At 45.2% G+C, this 24805-nt stretch overlaps 1 protein-coding gene across 27 annotated transcripts in view; it reads left to right on the top strand.

Moving 5' to 3' along the window:
* The window catches only part of CEP63 (centrosomal protein 63), a 46469-nt gene that overhangs the window by 315 nt on the left and 21349 nt on the right, over positions 1-24805 (top strand). For 11 of the 27 annotated variants that reach the window (XM_043523079.1, XM_043523078.1, XM_027819347.3 and 8 more), the window contains 5 exons: positions 11423-11491; positions 16816-16996; positions 19131-19226; positions 22301-22423; positions 23502-23615. In XM_043523079.1, the coding sequence (XP_043379014.1) occupies positions 11448-11491; positions 16816-16996; positions 19131-19226; positions 22301-22423; positions 23502-23615 (558 nt within the window). In that variant the 5' untranslated portion in view covers positions 11423-11447. Of the gene's footprint in view, positions 1-13; positions 329-10163; positions 10989-11286; positions 11492-16815; positions 16997-19130; positions 19227-22300; positions 22424-23501; positions 23616-24805 lie in introns of those variants that run through there. The other 16 variants (XM_043523082.1, XM_027819348.3, XM_037908294.2 and 13 more) reach the window with 8 other exon arrangements.

Below are 24805 nucleotides of genomic sequence, written 5' to 3'. Positions count from 1 at the left end.
CTGGTGTCCAGCGGTGGCTGTCCATGTCTGACTGTACTCGGCTGTGACAGTCTGACTGGATGACCAGGTGGCTGTAGCTTTTTGTCCAGCTGTGACTGTCCCTGCGGGGCTGGGTCACACTGGGTGTGCGTGTCTCCGTGTGATAAGGTTCTGTAGCCTTGTGTCTGGCTGTGACCGTCCCTGTGGGGCTCTGTGGGATGAGGTGACTGTAGCTGGGTGTCCAGCTGTGACTGTTCCCGCAGGGCTCTGTCCCCTGACCCTATTGGGGCTGAGTCTTCACTGCAGAACTCCTGTGTTTGTGCATCGAGAGCGCCAACGTGAGATCAAAGTAAGAATCTTCTCTCGCTGTGAGAGCCTAGTGGGGATGTGTCGTGGGTCTCTTCCCCCCTTGGGGGAGCCAGGCGAAGTAACAGCTTACAGCATCTTTCTGAATTACAAGTTGGCTACCTCAGTGTGCAAATGTGCCACTTTTGCAGTGGAGACAAAATGTGCGCCCCGGTGGCTGTGGCCCTGTCTTGGCTGGGACTCACCGGTGACTTTGGATTAGTTTCAGGAGTCGGTACCTGCCCAACCATTCAGTTTCTGGATCTGGAATTGGAGCTGAGTTCTGAGCAGCAGCTGCTGGTGGGAGAGTTTGGGGGTAGGGATAGTAGATGGGGCACTCCCATCCTTGGTGCTGCTGCTGGTGCCCTGTCACTAGCCCTACTTCCTGCTGTGTGGTGGACTGTGATATTAGAGGAGAGCAATAAGCTAGGGAGACACTCTGACACATTCACTTATTCTACGTCAGTCATAATGCATGTCTATGCTTCAGATGTAATTGCAGCACGTGTAGGTGTACCCAATTTAGCTTTATTCTGGCTAGCATAGGTACCAATGGCAGTGAAGCCACAGCTCTCAGAAACCTTTATGGGGATGGTTAGGCCTAGCAGTCGGAGCTGTGGTAGTCAGAGCCAGTATCAGAAGTCCAGAGCGGGCTTGGAACAAGGCTGGAGCAGGTTGAGACTTGGGGAGCCTGTTGCCACCATCAGGCAGGAGAAAGTTCTAAGCCCTGGAGTGACGTTGGGCTAACTGAGTTGATTTTCCTCCTGTGAGGTTATATACCTCCCTGAGAGCCACCAGACCAGTTCCTGGCTTCTGGATTAGCTGAAGCCTAGCAGAGACGTGAGTCTTATCCTCACAGCAGCACACAGGCTATACATGCTCTCACGGGATGCTGGGTAGCTAGTCCATGCTTCCCCAGCATCACTGCTTTTGGTACCCGTGTTATCTAGATCAAATTTAGCTTGGATGTGTTTATGTGTGCTGCAATCACACCTCTGATTACAGTGGCGTTGTACCTACAGTGACAGTCACAGATAGCCATGCACAGGTTTGTTGTAGCAAGTAGAAATCTTTATGGTTTTCTGAGTGTCTCCGTGAATGATGGGGTGTGAGAGACTTGGTCTGTCAGTGCCACATTTTCCCTTTATCTCTGTCAGAATCCCACTGCTCCCCCAGTGAACAGTACTGTAGGGAAGGGGCACTTTTCAGAAGTGAAAACTAGTTGCTTCTAATAATTCTTATTCCATATTTTGTTATTACTATATATAGCAAACCCTGAGGAACCTGGGAGGTCCCTTAACAGAAACACCTTTTCAGTCCATCTTCCATCTAGTCTGGTCTCTGACAGTGCCTGATAACAGATGCTTCAGAGGCAGATGTAAAACTCCATTGTGCACCAAGTTGTGTAACACTAACACTTAAACCATTTTCAGCTCTGGTTCATGGAGACTCAGTGTAGGCAATGGTTCAGAATAACAGTTCAATATCCCCGTGGTAGATTGGGCTTTTAAAGACTTATTTCTGTCCTTGGGTTTTACCTAAAAGTTGAGATTGATTTTGTTAATTTGTATACTAGAGGCCGAGGATTCTCAGTGGAGCAGCTGTCTGTTCCTCCATGCTTGTCCCAGTTGGCTGAATTTCAGGGCACCTTGCAGAACCTGCTTTAATAAATACCATTTTAAGGTCTGATGTCTTACAACTCAGGAGGTCTAAAAATGAAGACTATTTTATGCCATTGGCAAGCTGGGAAAAAAAAACCCATCCCTTCAGTGGTAAAAATCTTTCATTTCTAGTCCATTCAAGTCAGGAGATGTCAAGGTTGAATCCCCACTCTGTCACTCCGTGTGCAGAAAGTGGGCGCCTGCAAGGATTCTAAAAATTAATACTTGCGACTCCAGGCTTGTATTAAACTCCCAAGGTTACAGCTTCTCTCTGACCTTGGCTTGGTAAATGCTGCCCCACCCAAATGCAAAAAAACCCCTTGGACGCAGGAAGGAACACTTGGGAATTGCTCCCTGTGGGGTACCCTCAAGCCCTTTCACCTGCCTTCCCCAACACCCCCCCCGGGGAAGAGCTGAGAAAGAAAACAAAGGAAATGAGCTGTGGCCACCAACTAATCAAACAGCATATGCACAAATCTATTAGGACACAAAAATCCAAATCATTCTTAAAAAAGGTAAATTTTATTAAAACAAAAAGAAAGAAAATACATCTGGAACTTAGGCTTTTGCTAGATTTTAAAAGAGCAATTTCCAAAAATGAAGCACCCAAAATAGCTTCTTGGGATTCAGCTTAAAGGTTACTAGCAAACAAAAGCATCTGGGGTTAGCACAGAGGAGATCCACAAGCCAAAATAAAGAATAAACCCTGATCTCATTTATCTGAACGTTTCCTGTCCAAATGATTCCTTCTAGGTATGGAAGATAATTTTTCATACCTGGTTCAAACTTTACACAGCATTCCTGCTTATAGCATTGCTGCTCTATCCCTGCAGCCCAGAGAACACCAGACAAAGGGAAAGTTTTTTTTCCCCAATTTTAAAAAGTTCTACCTTCCCATTGGCTCTTTTGGTCAGGTGCCCACTCCTTTTCTTTTACCTGTGGGCTTGTTAACCCTTTACAGATAAAGCAAGCAGAGAACAGACCAAGCGGGATTTTACAGCTAACTGGCTGGCTGGGTGTCCATCAAAGGACCCAATGTATCACAGGAGATATTACAATTTAAGATCACATCATTCTGAATATTATTTGAGTTTTTCCTCAAATAGGCCACAATGCAACAAGGTACTCGAGCATAGGTCTAAATTTCACTTCAGTGGGACTACTTGCACTTACAGTTGGGCTTCTGCTTAAGCATTTTGCTGAATGTTAAGGCCTTAAAGTCTGAGGGTATTTTAGCAGCTGCCATCTTGCATTGTTAAAGCATTAATTTCTAACATCATACCATCTGCAAGCTTGGAATTGCACTCTGTAGTGTTTGTAAGTTATCTGCTACTAGAACCATATCAAGTGTTAGAACAGAAAAAAAAACCAAGCAATGTGGTATGGTGTAATTATAAGATCCAGCATCTCGTTACCTCTCAAGGCTGAAAACACTTGTGGCAGGTCAATACAAATGCTTTCAGCATCAATAAACTTTTCTAAGCACAAATCCAGGACCACTGGTGAGAGGGGGTGGGAAGAAGATGCTTGAAGGTTCTTTTCCATCTGTCATTGAAACACACTAATTTTGTTATTATGGGCTCCTTAATTATGGAGTTGGAATTTTGTTTTGTTTTCAAGAAATATGTATTTTCCATTTATTTTTAGGATAAAACTAATGGACTTTGCAAGCTGATGCTATTGGAGGGAATGGAGGGGAGGCCACCCCACATTTTCTTGAACCAATAGCAACCTTGATGGCTACCTGTTGTTAGTTTATAAGTCCGGGCCTCATCTGTGATGGTAGAATCTAAGAATTATTTTGGGGCAGTTCTCTGGTCTGTGTTATACAGGAGGTGAGAGTATATGATCACAATGGTCCATTGTGACCTTGGAATCTATGAATCCACTGCTTGCTGTGGAATTGCTCTCCAGAATCTAAGGTGTCACTTCAAAAAAAAAAAAAAAAAAAAGTTTTGAGTCTATATGCTTGGAAGTCTGGCATTGTGACAAGCAGTGTGTCAGGGTTTGTATGGGAGCGTAAGGTAATAGGATGAACATGGATTAGGGTTAAAATGTAAGGTGATAGGATGGACATGGATTGGGGATGTGGGGGAGGAATAGCAATGAGAAGTGAGTGGGTGGAGTTGGGGTAGGCTATACCAGAAGTTTGCATGGGTGTGTGTTAAAGAAGCTGGAGGAGCAGTGACTTGAGGCTTTGATGTGGGGAGGAAACATGTACAAGCTGATGCACTATGCTTGTACATTTGTTTCCCTCTCCACTTCAAAGCCTCAAGAGGGTGAGGTAGGGAGCTGTCTGTGGGAGCCCTCATGGAGCTGGATGAGAAGGGATTGCTTGCAGTGTGGTGGCTTGAGAAGGCAAGTGTCTTTACATATATAACAAAAACAGGAGATACTTTTTAAAAAGCACAGTTTACTTACACTTGCAATACATAATATTAATACACGGCAGAAGGTCTCAATGCTGGTAGTGTCACATTTCCTGTAAGAATCAGAAATACAAGAGCTAGATTTCCAATGAAATGCATGAGCACAGCTATGCCATTTTGCTGGGGCACAGAAACCAGCACATAAGGCACCGTCGAGCATGTTGCCTCTTTTATTCATGACAACTAGCAAAGAAACCTCAACCTCAGAATTGGCAAAAGCCTGATTCTAACTGCAGACAGATGATAAAGGCAAGCAAACAAATAGTTCTGAAGCTGACAATGACCTTTCAAGAAAATAATAAGCATGGTACTCTCTTCATCAGGCTGTGGAAACAATGAAGTAGTCCCGTAGGCAGTCTAGAATTAAGATTTGTTGGGAAGAGTATGTGGTTCTCAAAAGCTTGCTTACTTTGATCCCTTCCTTGCTGACCTTCAGGACCCTATGATGAATTCTGTTGATGTACCAGTACTTCAAAGAGATATAAAAAAACTATTAAAGGTAATGTTAAAATTATATAACACATAGGTTAAGAAAAGAGTGGCACTTGACTTAGCACAGGTCTGGGTAATATCTATGAATTAGTCCAAAGTTTACACTTACGAAGTTTTAATTTATCTTCACAATGGAACAAAAACCGTTTGTGGCTAATCACTGTCTATGCCCTTTTCTTCTATATGCGTGCATTCAGAGCTGAAGAGCTAGCGTTGTCATCACTACTATCATCAACCTCATTCAGTTTTAGATTGAAAGTCTCAAGCAACTCTGTCCTGAGGCAAATGGAGCCATCTAAAGACTTCCACCATTACCAGTGCCTCTCCCAGCATTCAGTAGGTGAGCTCTCTGCTGCTCATCTACTGATATGGTGTGAAAGGGGACCTTGCACTTCTCCAGCAGAGCTCCCAACAAGAGTTGTTGCCAGAGTACTGGTCACATCAGAGCCCAAGCTGGGGTTCACGCCATACTGACACAATTGCCAATGTTTGAGGAAAAATGTGAAGGGAAAGTCAGGAAATAAAATCTTCCAGAGGAAGAGATGGGCATTGGATCCATTGTTAGTTTCAGTAGGAATATCTTAGTTATTGGGGATTCAAAACTGGTGCCTCTGCATTATCTTTACTGAATGCCAGACTGACATTGCAAAAATACCTAGAGACTTGCGAGACTAGAGACTGCAAGTTTTCTGGTATTTAGAGAAGGTACCAATGGAGGGCCTGTGACCTTCCTCCCCAATGGATCAAACTGTGGTTATTTTCTTGGCAGGGGAGAAAAGGGGCAGCAGCCTGTTCCTCACCCACAGACATACTCACTCCCTCTTTCTAGAGGCAGGTGGTCTATACTGGCACCTGTAGCGAAGGCCAGTAGGCACATTTCCTGGCAACTGGGGCATATGTCCTTCCTCTTTCTCCTCTAGGGAGAAACCTTGTTTCTTTCCATATCTGCCCTTTGATGTTTTTCCTCTCCCATTTTTTTCCTTCCACCACCAGTTGATTGGAGCCCTTGTTCCTCAGAGTGATGGGCCAGCCCTTTTCACTGCAGCTTTAATGAGTGGGGATGGGTTTGATGCTGCCATTGTATTGGTCAGGGTGGGAGGCTGGTGAATGATTGCTCCTGGCTGCTTTCCCTATCTCGCTGTCTGCTTTTCACCTGAAGTTAGCAGGGGACATAGGCGTGCGCAGCACATTTCATTAAGGTGTGCACCCAAGGAATTTTATTTATTTATTTATTTTTAAAGGCGAACATTTAGCACACAATTTTCCACACTGAAAAAAACCCAGTAACCTAGTTAATAAAAATGAATAATAATAATAAAATCAACACATAGAATTAATGAAAAATGTGTGTATACTGTATATGAGATTATTATATGAGAAATGAAAATGAGCTTGTTTTGGGATTTTACAAGGCACCTATATCATTTAAACACATTTGGTATCCTGAGTAGTGATAACACATCTTGCAAATCACATAAATAGGGATCTCATGGTCCCCTTCCTTCACCCCATTGCAAAGGTGCAGGTGTTATTGCTGGCTGCCCTAGGGCTGCAGAAAACCCTATGGGCAAAACGTATGGAAAGAAGAGGATCAATTTATACCAAGGGCTGAAGAGGGACTCCCATAGTGCATTAATTAACACTTAATAAATACATCAAAATTAAATACATTAGAGATAAGAACCTGTAATGACAACTTTACTTCATGAGAAGCTCCAGAGAAAGAAGACCCAGAGGGAGTAATGGTAGGGGGAATCCCAAGGAGACCAAAGGGGCTGGTAGAGGAAGCAGACAGAGAACAAGGTTAGAGGCAGAGTAGTTGCAGGGTTGGCCCAGTTTTCTTCATCTCCCCTGTGGTTGGAGACACTGATCTCTATCACTGTAAGAGGGAACAATAGAATGGAATGCCCAGAAGAATGAATAACTTGAGGACAATTTCCTGAGGGACCCATACCCTTGACATTTTTACATGGTTTGGCCACAGAAATAAAAATCTGCACATCTTCCATGTGTTTTTGGACCAACAGAAAAAAAGTTACAATTCAAGTGACGTTTAAAATTCCCTATGAAACTGAGTTAACAAAATAAATGAGCTTATGAACAACCAGAAAATATACTTCTGAAGTGAAAAAGTATAACTGGACTTCTTTGCAAAGAAACTGTAAGTTTTCTTACAAGAAAAGCCACAAACTGTCTGGAAAGGAAGAGTAGATTAAATTACTTGCCTCAGTGAAATTAAATATCCCGAGAATTGCTGTGCCTGTGATGATGATGACCGGGGTTTGCTCGTCTGTGGCTCCCCCTCCCCGTGCTGTGGAGGCACAGCTGGGCAGGTCTGCATCTGCAAGCAGGCCCCCTGCCTCAGGTGCAGCTCCTGTTGGCCTTGGTGGTCAACAGTCTGGGAGCCTCTTGGCCAATGATCTGGGGGTTGGAGGGGGAAGGCAAAGGGGAAGATTGTAGGAGGCAGGGGGAGGGGAGCTGTCCCTGGAGGCACAAAGGGGGGGGGCTTTCTGGAGAGGGGTGATGGAGGCACAGGGCTGGTGGGGATCTTCCAGGGAGGCAGAGGGTTGTGTGGGTCTCTGTGGGGTGGGGAGGAGTGATGGACAGAGCCAGCTGCAGCCCGGGTCTGGTCTGCGGGGGAAGGGAGTATTGCTATAAGCCTCCCCCCCCCCCATTTTATACCAGCCCCGGGGTGCCCATCGCTGCTTCTTTCTCCTGCCCCCGGCTCCATCTGTTTGTCTGCCCCCCCCCACCGTCTGTGTCTGACAGTGACAGACTCCTGCTGCTCTCTCTGCCTGCAGCTCCCTCCCCCTCCCTGCTGGGGAGGCGCGGTCAGGCAGCTCTGGCACCGCCACCCCCCCATAACTCCCATTGGCCAGGTTCCTGGCCAATGAGCTGGGAACCGGGTCAGCTCTGGGATGTGGGACAGAGGCAGCGTATGGAACTGCCCTGCCTCAGCCGAGACTCTCCCCAGCACGCAGGGACGCCGGGGAGGGGGGAGCTGCCCCCGAGGTGAGAGCGCCCCACCTCATGTTGCCGAACCGTGGAGCATGGGCACCACAGCCCATCTTGCCACCTATGTATCCAACCCATCCTGCTCCCTGTCCCTTGACTGCCCCCGCCCCTTATCCAACCCCACGGCCCCCCTAACCATGAGGCTCGTAGCAGCATTTGGCTCAGCGCGGAGCCAGACAGGCTGCCCTGCGGGAGCACGCCACCCAGCCCCCCCAGAGCTCTGCCCGGCACGCCCAGTGCACACGCCTATACCAGGGGGGTGAGCAGTCAGCTGTCTGCCTCCTACAAGATCAGCACTGCAGGCTTTAATGATGAGAATCCAGTATTAAATAAACAAACTTCATGCAGCAGCAATGAACAGTCCTGGGGCATTGGCCAAGACTCTATATCTAGGATTGTTCCATCCAAATCAGGGCTCCTGGCGGGTATGTGAAGCTACCTTGTGTGATATAATCTATTCTAGGGAGCTAAGTGGAAGCAAAGGAGGATGTTTTCCAGTTTCCTATGGCAGTAAAACCTCTTAGTTAATTCTGCACACAGCACTCATTCTTCAAACTCTCCTGACAGGAGCTACTGTGTGAGAACTCAGATTGTTCTCCAGGTTCAGCATCTAAATTTAAGTAAGTTATCTGTAATTGCAGTATTGCCAACCCCAAATGTCCAAAAGTCACGAGGCAGGATCACCAAAATCATGAGATTTAACATCTTTAAAATAATGAGATTATCTAAAATAATAGATTTGGGGTTCTTTTTATTTGCTTTCTGCTTTTTGAGCCTTTAGGGTGCACTGGGATCACATTTTGAAGCTCTCTCCACAGCCACAAAGGCTAGAAACTTACTTTTCCTTTAAGAATGAAGGCTGAAATCATAACATATCCACTTGACTCCAGGAGATGGGGTTTTAAGGAAAACAATAATTATCATGAGACTCCTGACAAAAATAATGAGAGTTGGCATCACTGCAAGTTGCTTCAGGAAAGTGTGAGCTGAGTCTTTTTGGTGGTACTGGTGGAAATGATGGCATGGTTGACCAAAGTAAGGTACTGCAAATGTAAATCAACAGTGCTTATTTTCATAGCTTAGAGACACCAGAAGAATGTTTTAAAAAATCATTGGTATAAGCAACATCAGTTTGTTTGTTTGTTTATTTTGCACAATGTTAAGAGATTGACAAGTAGCAGTGCAGTCTGGAAGGGATATTAAGCCTAATGCTTGAGGGTTTAATCCAGTTTCTATTGGTGTATGTCTACACTATAGCTGCTACAGTGGCACAACTACCATGCTGCAGCTGTAGTGCAGTAGTGTAGACCTTCCTACATTGATGGAAGGGTTTTCCAACTCTCTGAGAGGCAGTAGCTAGGTTGACAGAAGACTCCTGTAACCCAGCTGCATCTACACAGAAAGCTAGGTTGACCTAGCAACAGTGCTCAGGATGCAAAATTTTTCACAGCTCTGAGTGATTCAGCTAGGTCTAGGTCAGGGGTCTCAAACATGCGGCCCACAGAGTTATTTCCTGTGGCCCGCTGTAGGCGCTGACTCCGTGGGTGCTCCAGGGCTGGAGCACCCACAGGGAAAAATTAGTGGGGGCTCTGCACCCACCGGCAGCCAAGCTCCCCTCCTCCACCCGCCCCATCTCTTCCTCCTCCCCCTATGAGCGCTCCGCATCCCCAATCCTCCGCCTACCTCCCAGTGCTTCCCACTGCCAAACGTTTGTTTGCACGCTCGGTGGGGAGGAGCAGGGGAGAGGAGCAGGAACGTGGTGCGCTCAGGGGAGGAGGCGGGGCCAGGGCAGGGATTTGGGGAAGGGGTTGGAATAGGGGTGTGGAGGGGGTGTATTTTGTCGTTTGAGTGAGGTGGTTTGGCATTCTGCTTTGGCTGCTGTCTGCCGAAGGTGGAAGGTTTGCAGTGCTGCTGGATGGGCGATTTGGGTGGGAAGTTCTCTTCAGGGTGGGGGTTGCATGGTTTTGTTTACTTGAATCAGGTCAATGTGCCTCTATCCCCCACACTCTCAGGACAGCGCCTCCTGTTACAAGGCATGTGCTCACACGCTGCACATGCTCCCTGCCTACAAACTGCAGCTGGCTGCTGCCTGCCCCTTCAACATTTTCATTCTTTTGTGTACATCAGTGGATCTCAAACTTTTTTACTGGTGACCCCTTTCACATTGCAAGCCTTTGAGTGTGACCCCCCTAATAAATTAAACACATTGTTTAATATATTTAACACCATTATAAATGTTGGAGGCAAGTGAGGTTTGGGGTGGAGGTTGACAGATTGCGACCCCCCCACCCCCATGTAATGACCTCGTGACCCGATCCCCAGGTTGAGAACCCCTGGTATACATGAACTCGGAGGTTCTTCCCCCACATGAACAGTTACAACAGAACATCACCTTGTGGAAGCTAGTGTACTCTTTGCCTTTAGCCCCAGCCCATGTGCTCAGAGCTTGGGGAGTCTCAAGGACTGCATCCTGCACATGCTGCCATGCCTCTGGCCCCAAAGCTCTAGACTACCTTTAAATCAACAGACAGGAGTCACAAGAGACTTGACCACCAGAGCCTTAGCTGAGACAAGCAAACTCATATCATGTAACATCAGTTTGGCTTTAAATCCTAGACTCAGGAGGTGAGAACCAAGTGTCTTGCCGAGGCTCTCCATTTTCCCTTTCAGATCAAATCCCTCTTGGTGCCTCCAAAGTAGCTGACGGGGCAGGTGAGCGATGATATGTTCAGCAGGATTCCACAGGTCTCACTTAGCTGTAATTGTTCATTTTTTTTTTTTTTCCATATTTGACTGTGCTTTTGTATTGCATGAAAAAGGTTTCCGTGATGCGGCCCTTGGGCCAATATACTAGTCCTCATGTGGCCCTCGTGGTAATTTGAGTTTGGGACCCCTGGTTTATGTGTAGACCAGGTGTCAGACAGCAGGGTAAGACCTAATGTGGGGACAGGTTATCCCACATCTGCCTACTGTGGGGTTCTTATACCCTTCATCTGAAGTAGCTGGTGTTGGCCACTGTCAGAGACTGGACAGTAGACCGAATGGACCTTGGTGCTGATCCAGTCAGGTAATTCTTATGTCTCATCACTTCTCTGCCCTAGAGAGGGAAAATCCCTCAAAGTCCAGTATATCCTTACCAGTTGGATTAACCAGACCACTAATGTTCACATTCTGAATATGTATTTCACCTCCACTGTTGAAGCATTGTATTCATTGGATCAGACTATTGTATCAACCAGCCAATGGTGAGGAGTGAGAGGTAATTCTGACTCTTATTGTAATGAGGTTTGTTTTGCTGCTTTATCTGGCCCACGTTTGGCTTGTAAGCTCATTGAAATGATAACTGTTCTCCCTGTTATTCCCAGGCACACACTGTAAATTGTGTAATTCTTCACCTTCCCTGCCTCCTAGACTTCTATCACGTTCTCCAGTCAGCTGTGGAGGGACTACGCTGGCTGATGAATTGCCACGGCATGATCTCTGCTTTGTTTGCTTTCCCAGCTGCCAAAGAGGACGTGACTTGGTGATGGAGGCTTTGCTGGAGAGAATGCAAAGACAAGGGCACGGAGGGTATGTATACCACCATTTACAATGCTCTCTCAAACTCATGCAGCTTCACTTTTATATCAGTTCAAATCCTACAGTCCTTTGGTTTGCTCCTTAGTCAGACAAAATCTCCTTTGCTTATTGTAACAGCTAGGAACTACAGATAGGGACCGGGACCCATTGTGCTAGGACAGGGGCGGGCAAACTTTTTGGCCTGAGGGCCACATTGGGTTTCCAAAATTGTATGGCGGGCTGGTTAGGGGAGGCTTTGCCTCCCCAAACAGCCAAGCGTGATCCAGCCCCTGATCCCTATCTGACGGCCCCCCCCCCCCCGGGACTCCTACCCCATCCAACCGCCCCTGTCCCCTGACGGCGCCCCCGGGACTCCTGCCCCATCCACTGCCCCCTACCCCTGACTAACCCCCGCCGCCCCATCCAATCCCCCCTCTCCTTCCTGACTGCCCCCCCGGAACCCCTGCCCCCATTCAACCCCCCTGTTTCCCGCCCTCTGACCGCCCTGACCCTTATCCACACCCCTGCCCCCTGACCACCTCCTCGAACTCCCATGCCCTCTATTCACACCCCCCTGCCCCTTACTGCGCTGTCTGGAGCACCGGTGGCTGGCGGTGCTACTGCCGCGCAGCACAGAGCACCGGATCAGGCCAGACTTTGCAGCTGCGCTTCCCCAGGAACTTGCAGCCCTGCCGCCCAGAGCATTGCGCCGGCAGCGCAGTGAGCTGAGGCTGCGGGGGGGAGGCCGGGGGCTAACCACCCGGGCCAAGAGCTAAGGGGCCGGGCAGGAGTTTGCCCACTTCTGTGCTCGGAGCTGTAAAGGGTGTTATGTTTGAGTAAGGTCTTCAGGATTTGGCCAGTAGGGCTTGATCATATATCATTAACTTCAATTGGAGCAGGATCAAGGCCATAGTGAATTACTTTTCCAAATAGTTCCTGGCTACAAGCCTTTGTTGTCTTAATAGCTGGCATTTCTGTACTATTATCCTTTTGCGAAATCTCTGTTCTATTTTTCAGCCTTCTTACAAGTTATTCTACTGCTAAGTGCAGTTATGGTCATAAAAGTGAATACGCAAAAATGGCACCACCTTACTCTGTGGATCTATTCCAGTCTGCTTACTTTACTGTCAGAAATACGGCTAGCACTGCGTGCGGCTATAGGAGAGCGAGTTGCATTCTCTCCTGGCTCCCACAACATCAACAGATCTTAACTAAGTTCCAGTTGCAGAATCCTGCTGCAGCCAGGATAAAAACATCATGACTCATAGAATTTAAGGTCAGAAGGGACCGTTGTGATCATCTGGTCTGACCCCTGGCACGTTGACCCCCTGCAGAACCTTGCCCGCTTCAGATCCTGGGTTGAGTCAGCAGCGCTGGCAGTTGAACAAGCATCTTTTTTTCTTGTCAGTTGAGCAAATGGGACATGAAAGTAATTGTTCCCTTTGCCTCAACGGCGTGTGCCACTTTTATATTCCTTTTCCCAGACTGTGCCCCAACTCCGAAGGTGGCAAAGACTATCTCTTTGCCAAGTAATGGTTTCAGAACTTGGATATGAATTGTACAGCTACTCTCACTGAGTGGGAAATGTTCTTAAGGACCATAATTACTGCTTAATGTTTGGTCAACTCACAGGACAGGGTGAACTTCAAACTGAACTGTGAGGCTGGCTCCTTTAAGAATGAGTAGCTTTCCCTCGGCTTCCCCCTAGGGGGGAAGAATAGCTCAGTGGTTTGAGCATTAGCCTGCTAAACCCAGGGTTGTGAGTTCAATCCTTGATGAGTTCAATCCTTGAGGGGGCCATTTAGGGATCCCGAGCAAAAATTGGTGATTGGTTCTGCTTTGAGCAGGGGGTTGGACTAGATGACCTCCTTAGGTCCCTTCCAACCCTGATACTCTATGATTCTATGATTCCCTATAGCAAAGCTGTCAAGTTTTGAAGTTTACGGATACTCCAGGGAGACAGAGGAATTTCAATCCCTTGACCTATTGATTTCCATTTCTTTTCAGTCCTTCCTATTTGACAAGCAAATTAAAGGGGTAAAGATCAGTATGGAGTTCACGTCTCTCTTGGGCTCCATCTTGCAAGATTTAATATTGTCCCAGGCTTAGCAGCTTGTAAGGTTTCAGAGAAGTTAGTTGATTTGGGTTCAGTGATTACTGCACCAAAGATGAAATTTCAGCATGTCTAGGGAGCAAACTCTCGCCAGTAGATTGGAGATGTTTTATTCTTAATTATGGTGGTGTTATCCACCCTGCTTCACTTAGGTGTTTGTCAGCATTTATGTGATAATCCTCTATTTTCAGGAGTTGATAAATTGGCTGTAAGACTTCTCTGATGATTGGAACTCGGTTCAAAAAAATTTCTGCTTGGGGACTGTGATAGTTTCAGGCTGTTTCCCGAGGATCCCGTGGGACCGTTGTACCCCTTAACTCTCCAGCCTGGACTGTCTCTCTCAATGCTATGCCAGTGACAAGCAGCTAGTTCCTACAGGTGCTATGATTACTTGGCTGTCGGCATGTGGAGACTGACACCCAGCTAAATTGCATGAATGCTCTCCAAGCCACTCATGAATCATACACAGAAAGGCACCAGCCAAGCACCCCAGCTCCCATCCTTGCACCCCAGAAATATACCATCTTACAGTGCTCAAGACTCTCCTGGACGGTGCAAACTCATTAATTAGTTCGCCACTCCTGCAAAGGGTAGTAGATGTGCAACAGCTGTTGTTAACCTGAGCTGAGATGCCCCCAGCACTTCAACTGAAAACACAATGTTTTAGATAAAATATAAAGCAGATTTATTAACTACAGGAAGATAGATTGTAAGTGATTATAAGTAGCAGGCATAGAGACCAAAGTTGGTTACATAAGAAATAAAAATAAGTTAGCAGTCTAAATTCTACACACTGAGCAAGATTTGAATCAAGCAGTTTCTCACTCCACTAGATGTTCTAGGCAGTTTACAGCTCTTAATACATAGTGTGAATTCCCTTCCTAGCCTGGGACCAGTCTCCCCAGTTCAAAATCTTTGTCTTCCAGACAATCTTCCAAGTATTGAGATGGGGGAGGAGAGAGGCCAGGTGATGATGTCATTGTCCCTCCTTTTTATACTTTCTTCCAGCTGCTAGAAAGATCCTTGAAGTGACATGGGGGTTAGGTAGCCCTCGTTGCATAGGTGCCCTCTCTGAGAAGTCTTTGGCAGAGTAGATAGGTGTTGATGGGCCATCAACACATGTCTGGCCAGTGATAGCTGCTTCTTTGTTGCGAATGAAGGGCTGGCTGTGGGTGTCTTCCAACCTCACATGTTTCAGTAAAACACACATAGCATAACTTCAGATACAATGATAGTACATATGATTCAACAGAACATTAATGTTCAACAGATCAAGACTTCTTAAATGATACCTCACAAAGCACTTTCCACAAAACACATCATAATCATATCACACTGGTGAATATGGGTGCTATTTTGAGATACAGTGTGTCATAGGAACAAAGTCGTGTTTTGTTTTTAAATTACAAAATATGAAAATCCCATTCAGTTAACTACACGTTAAGTGAGGAGTTACTGTACTAACCTCTGTGTTTTGACACTTGGGTAATGCAGTTATGTTCCTGAAAAATGCTACTTTAAGCAAAAAAATGTGAAGCGAATACAATTTCCCTATAAGAATTAATGTAAATGGGGGGGCTTGGTTCCAGGAAAATTTTTTCGCCAGACAAAAGACTGCGTGTGTGTATACACACACACACAGTATAAGTTTTAAACAGACAATTTAATACTGTACACAGCAATGACGATTGTGAAGCTTTGTTGAGGTGTGGAAGTCAGAGGGTGAGATATTTCCCAGGGAATGCCTTACTGCTAAATGATAAACTAGCAGACAGCTGAGCCCTCAAGGGTTAACATGTTGTTAATATAGCCTCACACTCTACAAGGCAGAACGAATGGAGGGAGGGGAGACAGAATGGCAGAGAGAGACAGAGACACCATGTGTGTGAGAGAGAGATGCGCATTGCCCCTTTAAGTGTGCTGACCCCACTCTAAGTACATTGCCTTTTTAAGTAGATCAGCAAGTTGAGACAATAGTTGCTGCCAGCAAGCTCCCTCTGTCCTGAGCCCTGTTGTCTCGCCCCTGCTCTATGGAAATGGGGTAAAGTAGCGGAGGGGAGGGGAACACCCTCACATTAGCACCCGTTTCCTCCCCAGGCCCCGCCCTTGCACAGCAAGCAGGAAGCTCCTGGGAGCAGCTCCAAGGCAGAGGGCAGGAGCAGCACACGGCAGTGTGGGGGAGGGACAGCTGAACTGCCGGCAATTGATAGCCTGCTGGGCGGCTGCTGCACAGGGAACTTAGGGGAGTGGGGAGCTGATGGGGGGCTGCCTGTGCACCCTGGTTCCAAGCCCCCACCAGGTAGCTCCAATGGGCTGCTCTTTCTGCAAGCAGTGGACAAAGCAGGCGGCTGCCAAATAACGTTATAAGGGAGCATTGCACAACTTTAAATGAGCATGTTCTCTAATTGATCAGCAACGAAACAATGTTAACTGGGATGACTTTAAGTGAGGAGTTACTGTATTTATAGATGCTTTTTGTGCTCCTGTGATTAAATAAAGAGAGGTTTTGCCTTTAGTTTAAATTGTATAGGCTATTTGTCCTGGTTGAGATTTTCAAAAGTGCTCAGCATTGGCCATATTCTGCTCCCATTGAAGTCTGTGGTAAAACTTCACAGAAACCTTTGACTTCAATGGATCAAAGTTAGGCCATGCTAAGCGCTTTTGAAAATTCTACCCCTTGGCTAGTGTCTTGACCTGAAGAGATGGGGGGAAAATAAATCAGTAATTTTGTTTAGAAGTGCAAAGTACTATATGTGCGTTTATTGCAGGATCCTTAGCTAATGCAAATCAGTGTGTCCACTGGCTTCAGTTGGAGCTATGGCTGATTTATACCAGCTAGGGTTCTGGTCTCTAATGTTTGAGTGCTCTTTTTAGTTTAGTACACAAACAAAGCATACGTCAACATGGTAGTTCTAGCATGTAGGTGAGGAACCCCCTGTGATTCTGAGCTATACTAGACTGCCTGTTTAGCTGCCACAATGTTAAATAATTCTCTACTTATGGCTTTCCTTGATGAGGAGAATGTTACACATTTTAATATATTGCCCTATTTACTGTGCCTACCCCTGCTCCCGCTGTAGTCAAGGAGTTCAGTTAGCCTGTTTTGGTGGAGATGCCCATCATCATGGGTGAGGGGGGTGTATAAGAGTGGAGGGAAGAGTTGGGCTAGGTTCAGTAGCTCTTTTGTCTACTGTGCGGTTTTAGCAAGCTGTCTTCTTGCCAGCAGAGGGTTCTTAACGTCCTGCGAGGCAGAGCTGCAGGAGCTGATGAAGCAGATCGATATCATGGTGGCTCATAAGAAGTCTGAATGGGAAGGGCAGACCCAGGCTCTGGAGACCTGCTTGGAGATCCGAGATCAAGAGCTTTCCTCTGTCAGGACTCTGTTGGATGAGAAACACAAGGAGGTACAGCCCCAGGCTCACTCTGTCTAACATTCAGTGATATTCCTGTGCACGTTGTCCTTCAATATAGAATATACAAGAGCCAGCATAAATTTTCATTAATGTTCATTGTCTCTGCACAAAAATGTATTCACCTCAGTTACTGTTTTGTCAGAAGCATCTTGGTTTTTGTTGGTGTTTTATTGATTAAAGCTCAGAGATTAAGTGGTGAAGACTCCAATGAAAAAATGTAAATGTGTAACATGTCAGGTCTGTTAACCCTGTGTCAGGGAAAGCAGGAACCTGCTTCACAACTGCGGACTACCTGTCATTGGCAAAGGAATGAGTTGCCTAACTCGCAGTGTTATTCAATGGAAACTGGATGCCGAACTTCCCGTTTCAAGAAACCAGCCTGGACTCTCAAAGTCCCTTGTGAGATCCTAGAAACACCTTATCTGGTCACAGAAGTCATAAGCAAACTGAATATTTCCAATCACAAGGGTAATGAGAAAGCTAGTTGCTAAACTGCACCAAGTGATGATCCAGTGTTTCCAAACTGATTTGTTTTTTGAGGGCTGTGGTATTAGTTTTGTGGGGTTTCAAAAGTATATGTAACAAATTCCTGTGTCAGTACTGTACATATAGATCAAGTAGCAAAGTTTCTGTGGTCTGTGTTTATAATGATATTAAACTTAACTCATTTTACAAAGAGCAATGTTGCACCTTCTCTTGAGTGCTAGGAGATCAAGAGGACTGTGGTGGGCTGTGGGACTGTCTCTGACCTTTAGCTGTACTTCATTTATTTTAAAATCTTGCCTCCCATTGTACAGCTTCTTTGTCCTGTTTGTTCCTTGTCAGCACATTGCCCTCCCCATAAGTAGCGTGTTAGCTGCACTCCAGGGATGTGGGGAAGGCATTCAAGTTTTAACATGTTGGGACTGGAATTTGCACCTTCATCACAAAACTTGTTTGTGACTGAGTATATAAATTGTGTTTTGGGTGCCTTTGTCACCCTGGAACTAGAGGTATTTCTATGGCCCCTAAACTACGCCTAAGTATGTACATAACTACTAGTAGATCTGGTGTAGAATCTAGGTTAACAAGACAATGAGCAGGAGAAAAAAGAAAGTCAGGTAGCTTATATTGGTAATGTGTTGGGAATTTATTTTTTAGTGCCCTACTCTCTTCTCTAGATATTAATGATTGACAGGGTAAGTATTAGGATTAGCATGTCCAGAATACAGTTATTTTGTATCAGGCCACCAGTATTCACAACCAGTTTGAATGAAGTTTCTTTTGTATGGGTTATGATCACACTTTTACCAGTTTTTTATTTTACTGAAAACTTTTGAGAGATTCCCTATCACCAGAGACAAACTATACATTTCTTATGCTGAGATGTGTTTGTAAAAAAAAAAAATATATATATATTTTACATTGCCCAAATCTTTTTTGTTGTTGTTGCTTTTCAGACATACAATTAGACAGGTCTCTGCCCTGGAGTTCCGAGAAGGGGAAAGGATGTGAGGAAGAAGGAAAATGAGTTTTAAAAAAAAAAAGCCTTTAAAGGAGGAATAATCTCCCATTCGCCTGTTTTGAAGCCTATTTTCTTTTATTCCTCTCTTCTCCCCTCCCTGCATATAGAATTTGAAGAATTTCTTCTTCCTCCCTGCAGATGAAACAGCGGAGGTGGCTGTCTTTGTTGCTGACAAATAGCTTGAAATGATAATCCGCATTTCTGATCAGTCACATCCGCCCCCCTCCCCCCAACCTTTTGGCGTAAACTGAGTTTGGCAAATTTCAGCCCCAAAGATGCAAATTTTAGAAAACTGATTGGCTGAAAACAAGGGGTTGAAATGGAAGCAATTCTGCAAATGTAGGTCAAATCTGGCAAAGAGTTAAGCACACACTTAAACTGATGCTTGGTGAGTAACCCCATTGAAACCAGTAGGACAATAGCATTTCTTGTACCAGGACCTTAGCTGTAAAAGTTGCTACCACTTATACTATAATGTGTGTTTATGTATGTAATATATACTATGAAATTAAAATACAGTAATCCTTCAATTTCCACATCTACTGGTGAGACAGCCAGCTGTGTTGAGTCTGCTGCTTCTGTGCTGATAGTCACTGTGCTGTGTTTTAACTCTTTCTTTAGGTCGGTAGGTTGCGCCAGCAGTTAGAACACACTGAGCAAGTCCAACAAGGCATGGTTGTGGAGTATGAACAGCAGCTGAAGAAGTTTCAAGAAGAGGTGGGTTTCAGAAAGATGAGATTTGGTGTTGAAACCCCAGTCTATGCCTTGTGGTCTGACAGATTAAATGTTTCATTTCGTCACTGTCCTTTGAATGCTGTGATTTTCTTAATTCTCCCTTCCCCACTGTGTGCCAAAACAAGAGGATTGATTAGCAACAAAATAATATTTTACATTTATATAGCACTCTTCATCTCATTCCAAAGATTACTGTGAAAGTGGAAATACTTGCTATAAACTGAAGTCAGGTCCACACTCTGAAGTTAAGTCGACCCAGCTATGTCGCATAGGGGTGTGGAAAAATCCTCACCCCTGAGCAGTGTAGTTAAACCAAACTAACCCCTGCCATAGACAGTGATCAGCTGACGGAAGAATTCTTCCATCGCCCTAACTATTGCCTCTTGGCAAGGTGGATTAACTATGGTGATGGGAGAATCCCTCCCGTCGTTGTAGTGAGTGGCTACCCTGAAGCACTATAGCCGCACAGCTGTAATGTTTCAAGCATAGACTAGCCCTTATTGTGTCTACTTTCAGGTGTGTTAAAAAGCGGCAGAAGTTTACAGCCAAGGTTTCCTGTCTTCTCTCACCCCAGACACCCCTATGCTTGTGCTTATGTTGCTATGTGTACAAGCTGTTGCTCTCCCAGCACAGCATGAAATTTAAAGAAAGCACAGCTCTGCAGCTGGCCTTTTTCATGTGAAATAAACATGAGATGATGACTTTTCCTGCTGCAGATATATATACCTCCCTCTGGAAGTACAGTCATGGTGGCCGAGAGAAGGTGGCAACCATCCACCATGTGGTATACTGACTCCACCAGTGCATGGGCATGTATTGGGGGATTTGAATTGGGCCAAGGATACCAACCTCCTCCTGAAAATTGCTATGGAGTCTATGTCATGTCCTTGTAGATCAAAAATATTCTGTGTTTTATGGTCTCCTACAAAATTTCTGTATCTCCTTATTTTAGGATTTTATCCTGCCGCCCATTATGGTAGTCTGTGTGCACCTGCCATGTAAAATGGGTTCAATTTGGTAGTGACAGAATATCATTATTCTGGTGGCTTTTCAGAGGCTAGTGTGTAGTCAGTTGATCTCAGTCCTTTTACCAGTGAATGGGTATCCACATTCCTGAGACCAGCATGCCTGTTGATATTCTTGTTGGTATCTCAGGGGAAATTCTAGCTGTTGAATCAGCATAGAGCCTGACCCTCGAGGCCAGGGCTGAAGGAGATTGGCAGAATGGGGTGGAGGGGGGGTTTACTACTGGTTCTGCCTGTATTCTTGTTCTTTGAAGGTGACTCCATTCTCCCAGGCATGATAATATCACTAAATTTACTTGACAAAGACTTTTAAAAAGAGTTCCACACTCTTCATTCCACAAAGGATGTCCTGCCCACTGTAATGTAACAGATGCTGAGATTTTCTGCGGGTGGGCTGACAGTATTTCATGTAAGTGCCTTAATGATTACTTCTGTTTCCATTGGCTTGTCAGTAGTGTGGAGCTAAATGCCAGGAGAGGGTAGCCGTGCATTATCTCTGGAGGATTGGGCTCAATTCCTGCTTACTGTAGGTCATAAGTATAATTAATTTGGTAGTCTCAATTTAGTGTGCAGAAGACATCTTTCCTCATTTAAAACCCCCTTACATTTCAGCATGATGAACAGTCTTTGTTCAGGAAATGTCCCCACTGGAATAGTAGAGATGCTGCTAGGCCAGACTGAAGTGCATTAACAGATCTGTCTTAAAACTCAGGACTGGAATCACAACTGTGGTGTGGGTCAAGACTGAGGCGCATTAGTATTGAACTCAAAAAGGGATAATGTGGTGGGGGTTAGAACAGGAGACTAAGGAATCCTGGGGTCTAATCCCCAAACTGCTTGCTTTGTGTCTGTAGGAAAGCCTCACAACCTCTCCCTGCCCCAAGTCACCCATCATTATAAATGTGATAGTTGATACTATATAGTCTATAAATCACAGAGATGTTGCAAGGCTAAATCTATATTTGTAAAGCTTTCTGGCTCCCACTCAGCAAAGCGCATAAGTATGTGCTTAATTTTAAACGTGCGCGTAAGTCCATCCCTGTTCCGCAAAGCATTTAATCACTTTGCTGAATCAGGAGATCCTCTTCTGAAAGGAAGCATGGCTTTGTGGGTAAAGCACAGGACTGGGAATTATGAGATTTAGGTTCACTTCCTGGCTCTGTTCATGTGTTTCTTTTAGAGCCATGGGCAAGTCATGAACCCACTCTGTGCCTCATTTTATCCATCTGTAAAATGGAGATATTTCCCCAATTCACAGGATGTTAAGAGCTTTATTTTGTCAGTGTTTGTAAAGAAATTAGATAATCAGGTGGCAAATGCTCTGTTTAAGTTCAAAATATTTGATCAAAGATGCTATTTAAATGCAAAGTATTTATTATTCAAGTTTTTTAATAAAATTAGAATTCTAGCAGTAGACACGGGTGACGTTCTTTCTTATCTTTCTCCAGTCAGTGGGGAAATTTATGACCTAGCTAAGCAACCAGTATGACAAGATGAGTGGCTGTTGTATCGCATACACTGGAATTTCATAAATGTCTTTCACCTACATTCTTGATAGGTTCGTAGTCAAGCCTCACAGCGTTCTGTTTTTCTTTGGGTGCTGTCACTCCATGTTTCTGTAACCCATATCTGCTCAGCAAGGTACTTTGTCTCCCTCTGGTGCTGGGTGGGCCACAGACAGAAGTTTATGAGCCTGGTACAGCCTTGGCTGACAGAGCTGGGTATTTAGCTCGGGCAGTAGGGGCTCCTGCCTTAAGTCCATAAGACCCAGGTTCAATTTCTGCTGCTGCTGATCCACCCAGCGGCAAACCACTGTGGCACAATCCAGCATATTTTGATACATTATGGCGTACATATAGTACTTTTTGTTTATTATACAGGTAGAAATCTTCTTCTGCCAGCCGGATGGTCTTGGTTTGAGGGAGTATCTCTATAAAATGACTTTATGTCCCTTCCTTCAGAATGCTTCATTAATTTAATGCACTGTGACCTTGACCAGCATTATCAAAAATTGCACTGACTTCCTTGCAGCTAGGCAGGCTGAAGAGAAGCTATGAGAAGCTGCAGAAGAAACAACTGAAAGAAGCTAGGGAGGGTCCCAAGAGCCACGGGGACGACCGGTCCGAAGTGAGCAGATTGACTAAGAAGATAGAGGTGTGTGGATAATAGAAGCCATGGCCATTGTTCATACAAACCAAACTGACTTGTTTCAGGTTCAGTAGCAACTCTGAATGTTTAATAAGCAAGTGGACTGTGAGTGCAAATACTCAGTCCACTCAGTCCACTCACCCCTGCATTCGCTGTCCTTGTGCTCTTGTGTAGCAAAGGCCATTTCTGCACTGGTCCTCTCCATGATGCTGCCCAATTTAATTGGGATCACATGTGAGTTCATGAATATTGTGTCCACCAGGATTTTATAAAAGAGCGGGGCAAGCTGTCACAGGTGTGTGTGTGGAGAGTAGGGGAGAACTGTTTGAAAATGTAAAAAGAAACATATGATTACTGGTAAACATATTTGTACCTCACTTAGCACAATGGTGCCCAATCTCTTTTGGGGCCTGCTGCTATTTTAATACAGTTAATAAATGATATTATTGTTATCATGGATTAAATCAAAGGTGAGTGGATGTTTTAAGGACAAGACAGTATGTAAAGGTAGAAAATTCAAGCACGATGGGGTTGTTACTACAGGGTTTGGAGGAAATTCTCTGCATGAGTGTTTTCCAAGTCCAGCTTGTCTTTAATCTTACTACCATGATGAGACCAGCCATATTCTCTCATCTTTGATAGCACCACTTAGAAGTTGGTAACGAATCTCCCCAAAACACCTCTATGAGGCAGTGTCTGATTTCTGGGTTAAGAATTATTGTTACTTCATACTTGCAAACTTAGTTCAGTAGCAACCTTTTCTTGTAAAGTTACAGGGAAGTAGAATTGTTAATGCTCTGACAGCAAATCTGTAGAGCTGGTCATGAATCAGCACTCAACATCTGTAAGTAGCAGTAATTGACATGAAGGTTTTAACTCGGAGAGAGCAATGCCACAGCACAGTGTGAGGGACTTTTTAATGCTGAGTCAGTGCATTAAATGACTGGCTAATGGTTTCCCTGCTGTGGAGGAAGGCTCACGAGTATACAGTGGCAGGAGAGAGAATGTTAGTGAGAGTTGGGAGGGGATGATCTTGACAACCAAATGGGTGGTAAACTCCAGGTCATCCCAATCATCCTTGCAGGAATTCCGTCAGAAATCTCTAGACTGGGAGAAGCAGCGGTTGCTTTACCAGCAACAGGTGGCGTCACTGGAGGCCCAGAGGAAGGCTTTGACAGAGCAATCTGAGCTCATTCAGGTACAATTAATGTGCGCTGAAAGTTGTTTGTTTGCAGTGACGAGCTAATGAAATCCCTCAAGTGTGAATCCACTTCAGATCGCAACTGAAATGACTTTATCGGTCCTAATGGAGTAAACTCATCTATACAGTACAAGCAGTGAAAGATCTGAAGTCTGTTAATGGAGGCTGGCTAAACCTTCCCCATGGCTCCCGTACACTCAATCTCACTCATAAATATTAGGAGGGGGAAGATAGTAAGATGATGGTTTCTGGGAGTGGGGGGAGATTACAGGACATGACACTTTAAAATAACTTTTGTCACATCATGTTCAAAGCTATGTACCTGCCAATCCTCAGCTGTGTAGTTGCAGCTATACAGAAGTTGCTCTTTGAAAATAGTCTTGTTGTACAAAAGGCACTTGCCACACGGTAGCAAAGTAACAGCAGTTTCTAGCTCTGTTTTTGAGGCTCTTAAAACAGGAGCAGAATGGTGCTGTTGTTCCTGAAAAGTTAATCCATTCCCGGAGCTAGTGCTGCTGCAGCAGTCTGATGAGCTGACCGAGACCCCAGCTGTGAAGATGCTTACACTGACACAATTACAGCAAATGCTGATGATAAGCTCTTGTTGGGAGCTTTTCACTTAATGGGCACCTGAATTGCTGTTGAGTGGAAGCTCTGGCAAGGAGGAGTTTTGCAGTTTGCATTGACAGGATTGGAGTTGGCACTAATGGTGCTTTATGAGGGGCCAACACTAGCAGATCCACAAATGCCGAGTGGGCCTTTGAGCAGAAGGTCTCACCGCTGCTGTCTCTCTCCTTGCTATTTCAGTCTTCCAAGGAGAGACGTGTCCTTGGAGCACTGGCCAGTGTGTTAGATCACAGTGTAGCAGAAAAATGGGACATTTACGTTGCGATTTCCAAAGCAGTCTCGGGGACTTAAGCTCACCTTTATTGGCAAATGTGATAGAAGCCTAAATCCTCACGACTGCGTTGGAAATCTCAACCTAAAAAAATAAAACCTGTCATAAACACATCCTGACAGCATTTTCTGTTTTTGTTTTTTTCTGACACAGGGTTGGATGAGATCTGCAGATCCCATGCACACTCTTGCTCCCACCCAACCCATTAGTCGGGTGCCATTTTTCCAGCTAAGAATTACTGGATTCCCTTTTGTCACTGTAACTGTGTAGGTTACTCTGGAGTAGACCT

This window comes from Chelonia mydas, chromosome 9 (genome assembly GCF_015237465.2).
Source record: "Chelonia mydas isolate rCheMyd1 chromosome 9, rCheMyd1.pri.v2, whole genome shotgun sequence".
Classification (NCBI taxonomy): Eukaryota; Metazoa; Chordata; order Testudines; family Cheloniidae; genus Chelonia; species Chelonia mydas.
The sequence above is the reverse complement of the archived record's forward strand: the minus strand, read 5'-3'. Positions and strand labels throughout refer to the sequence as shown.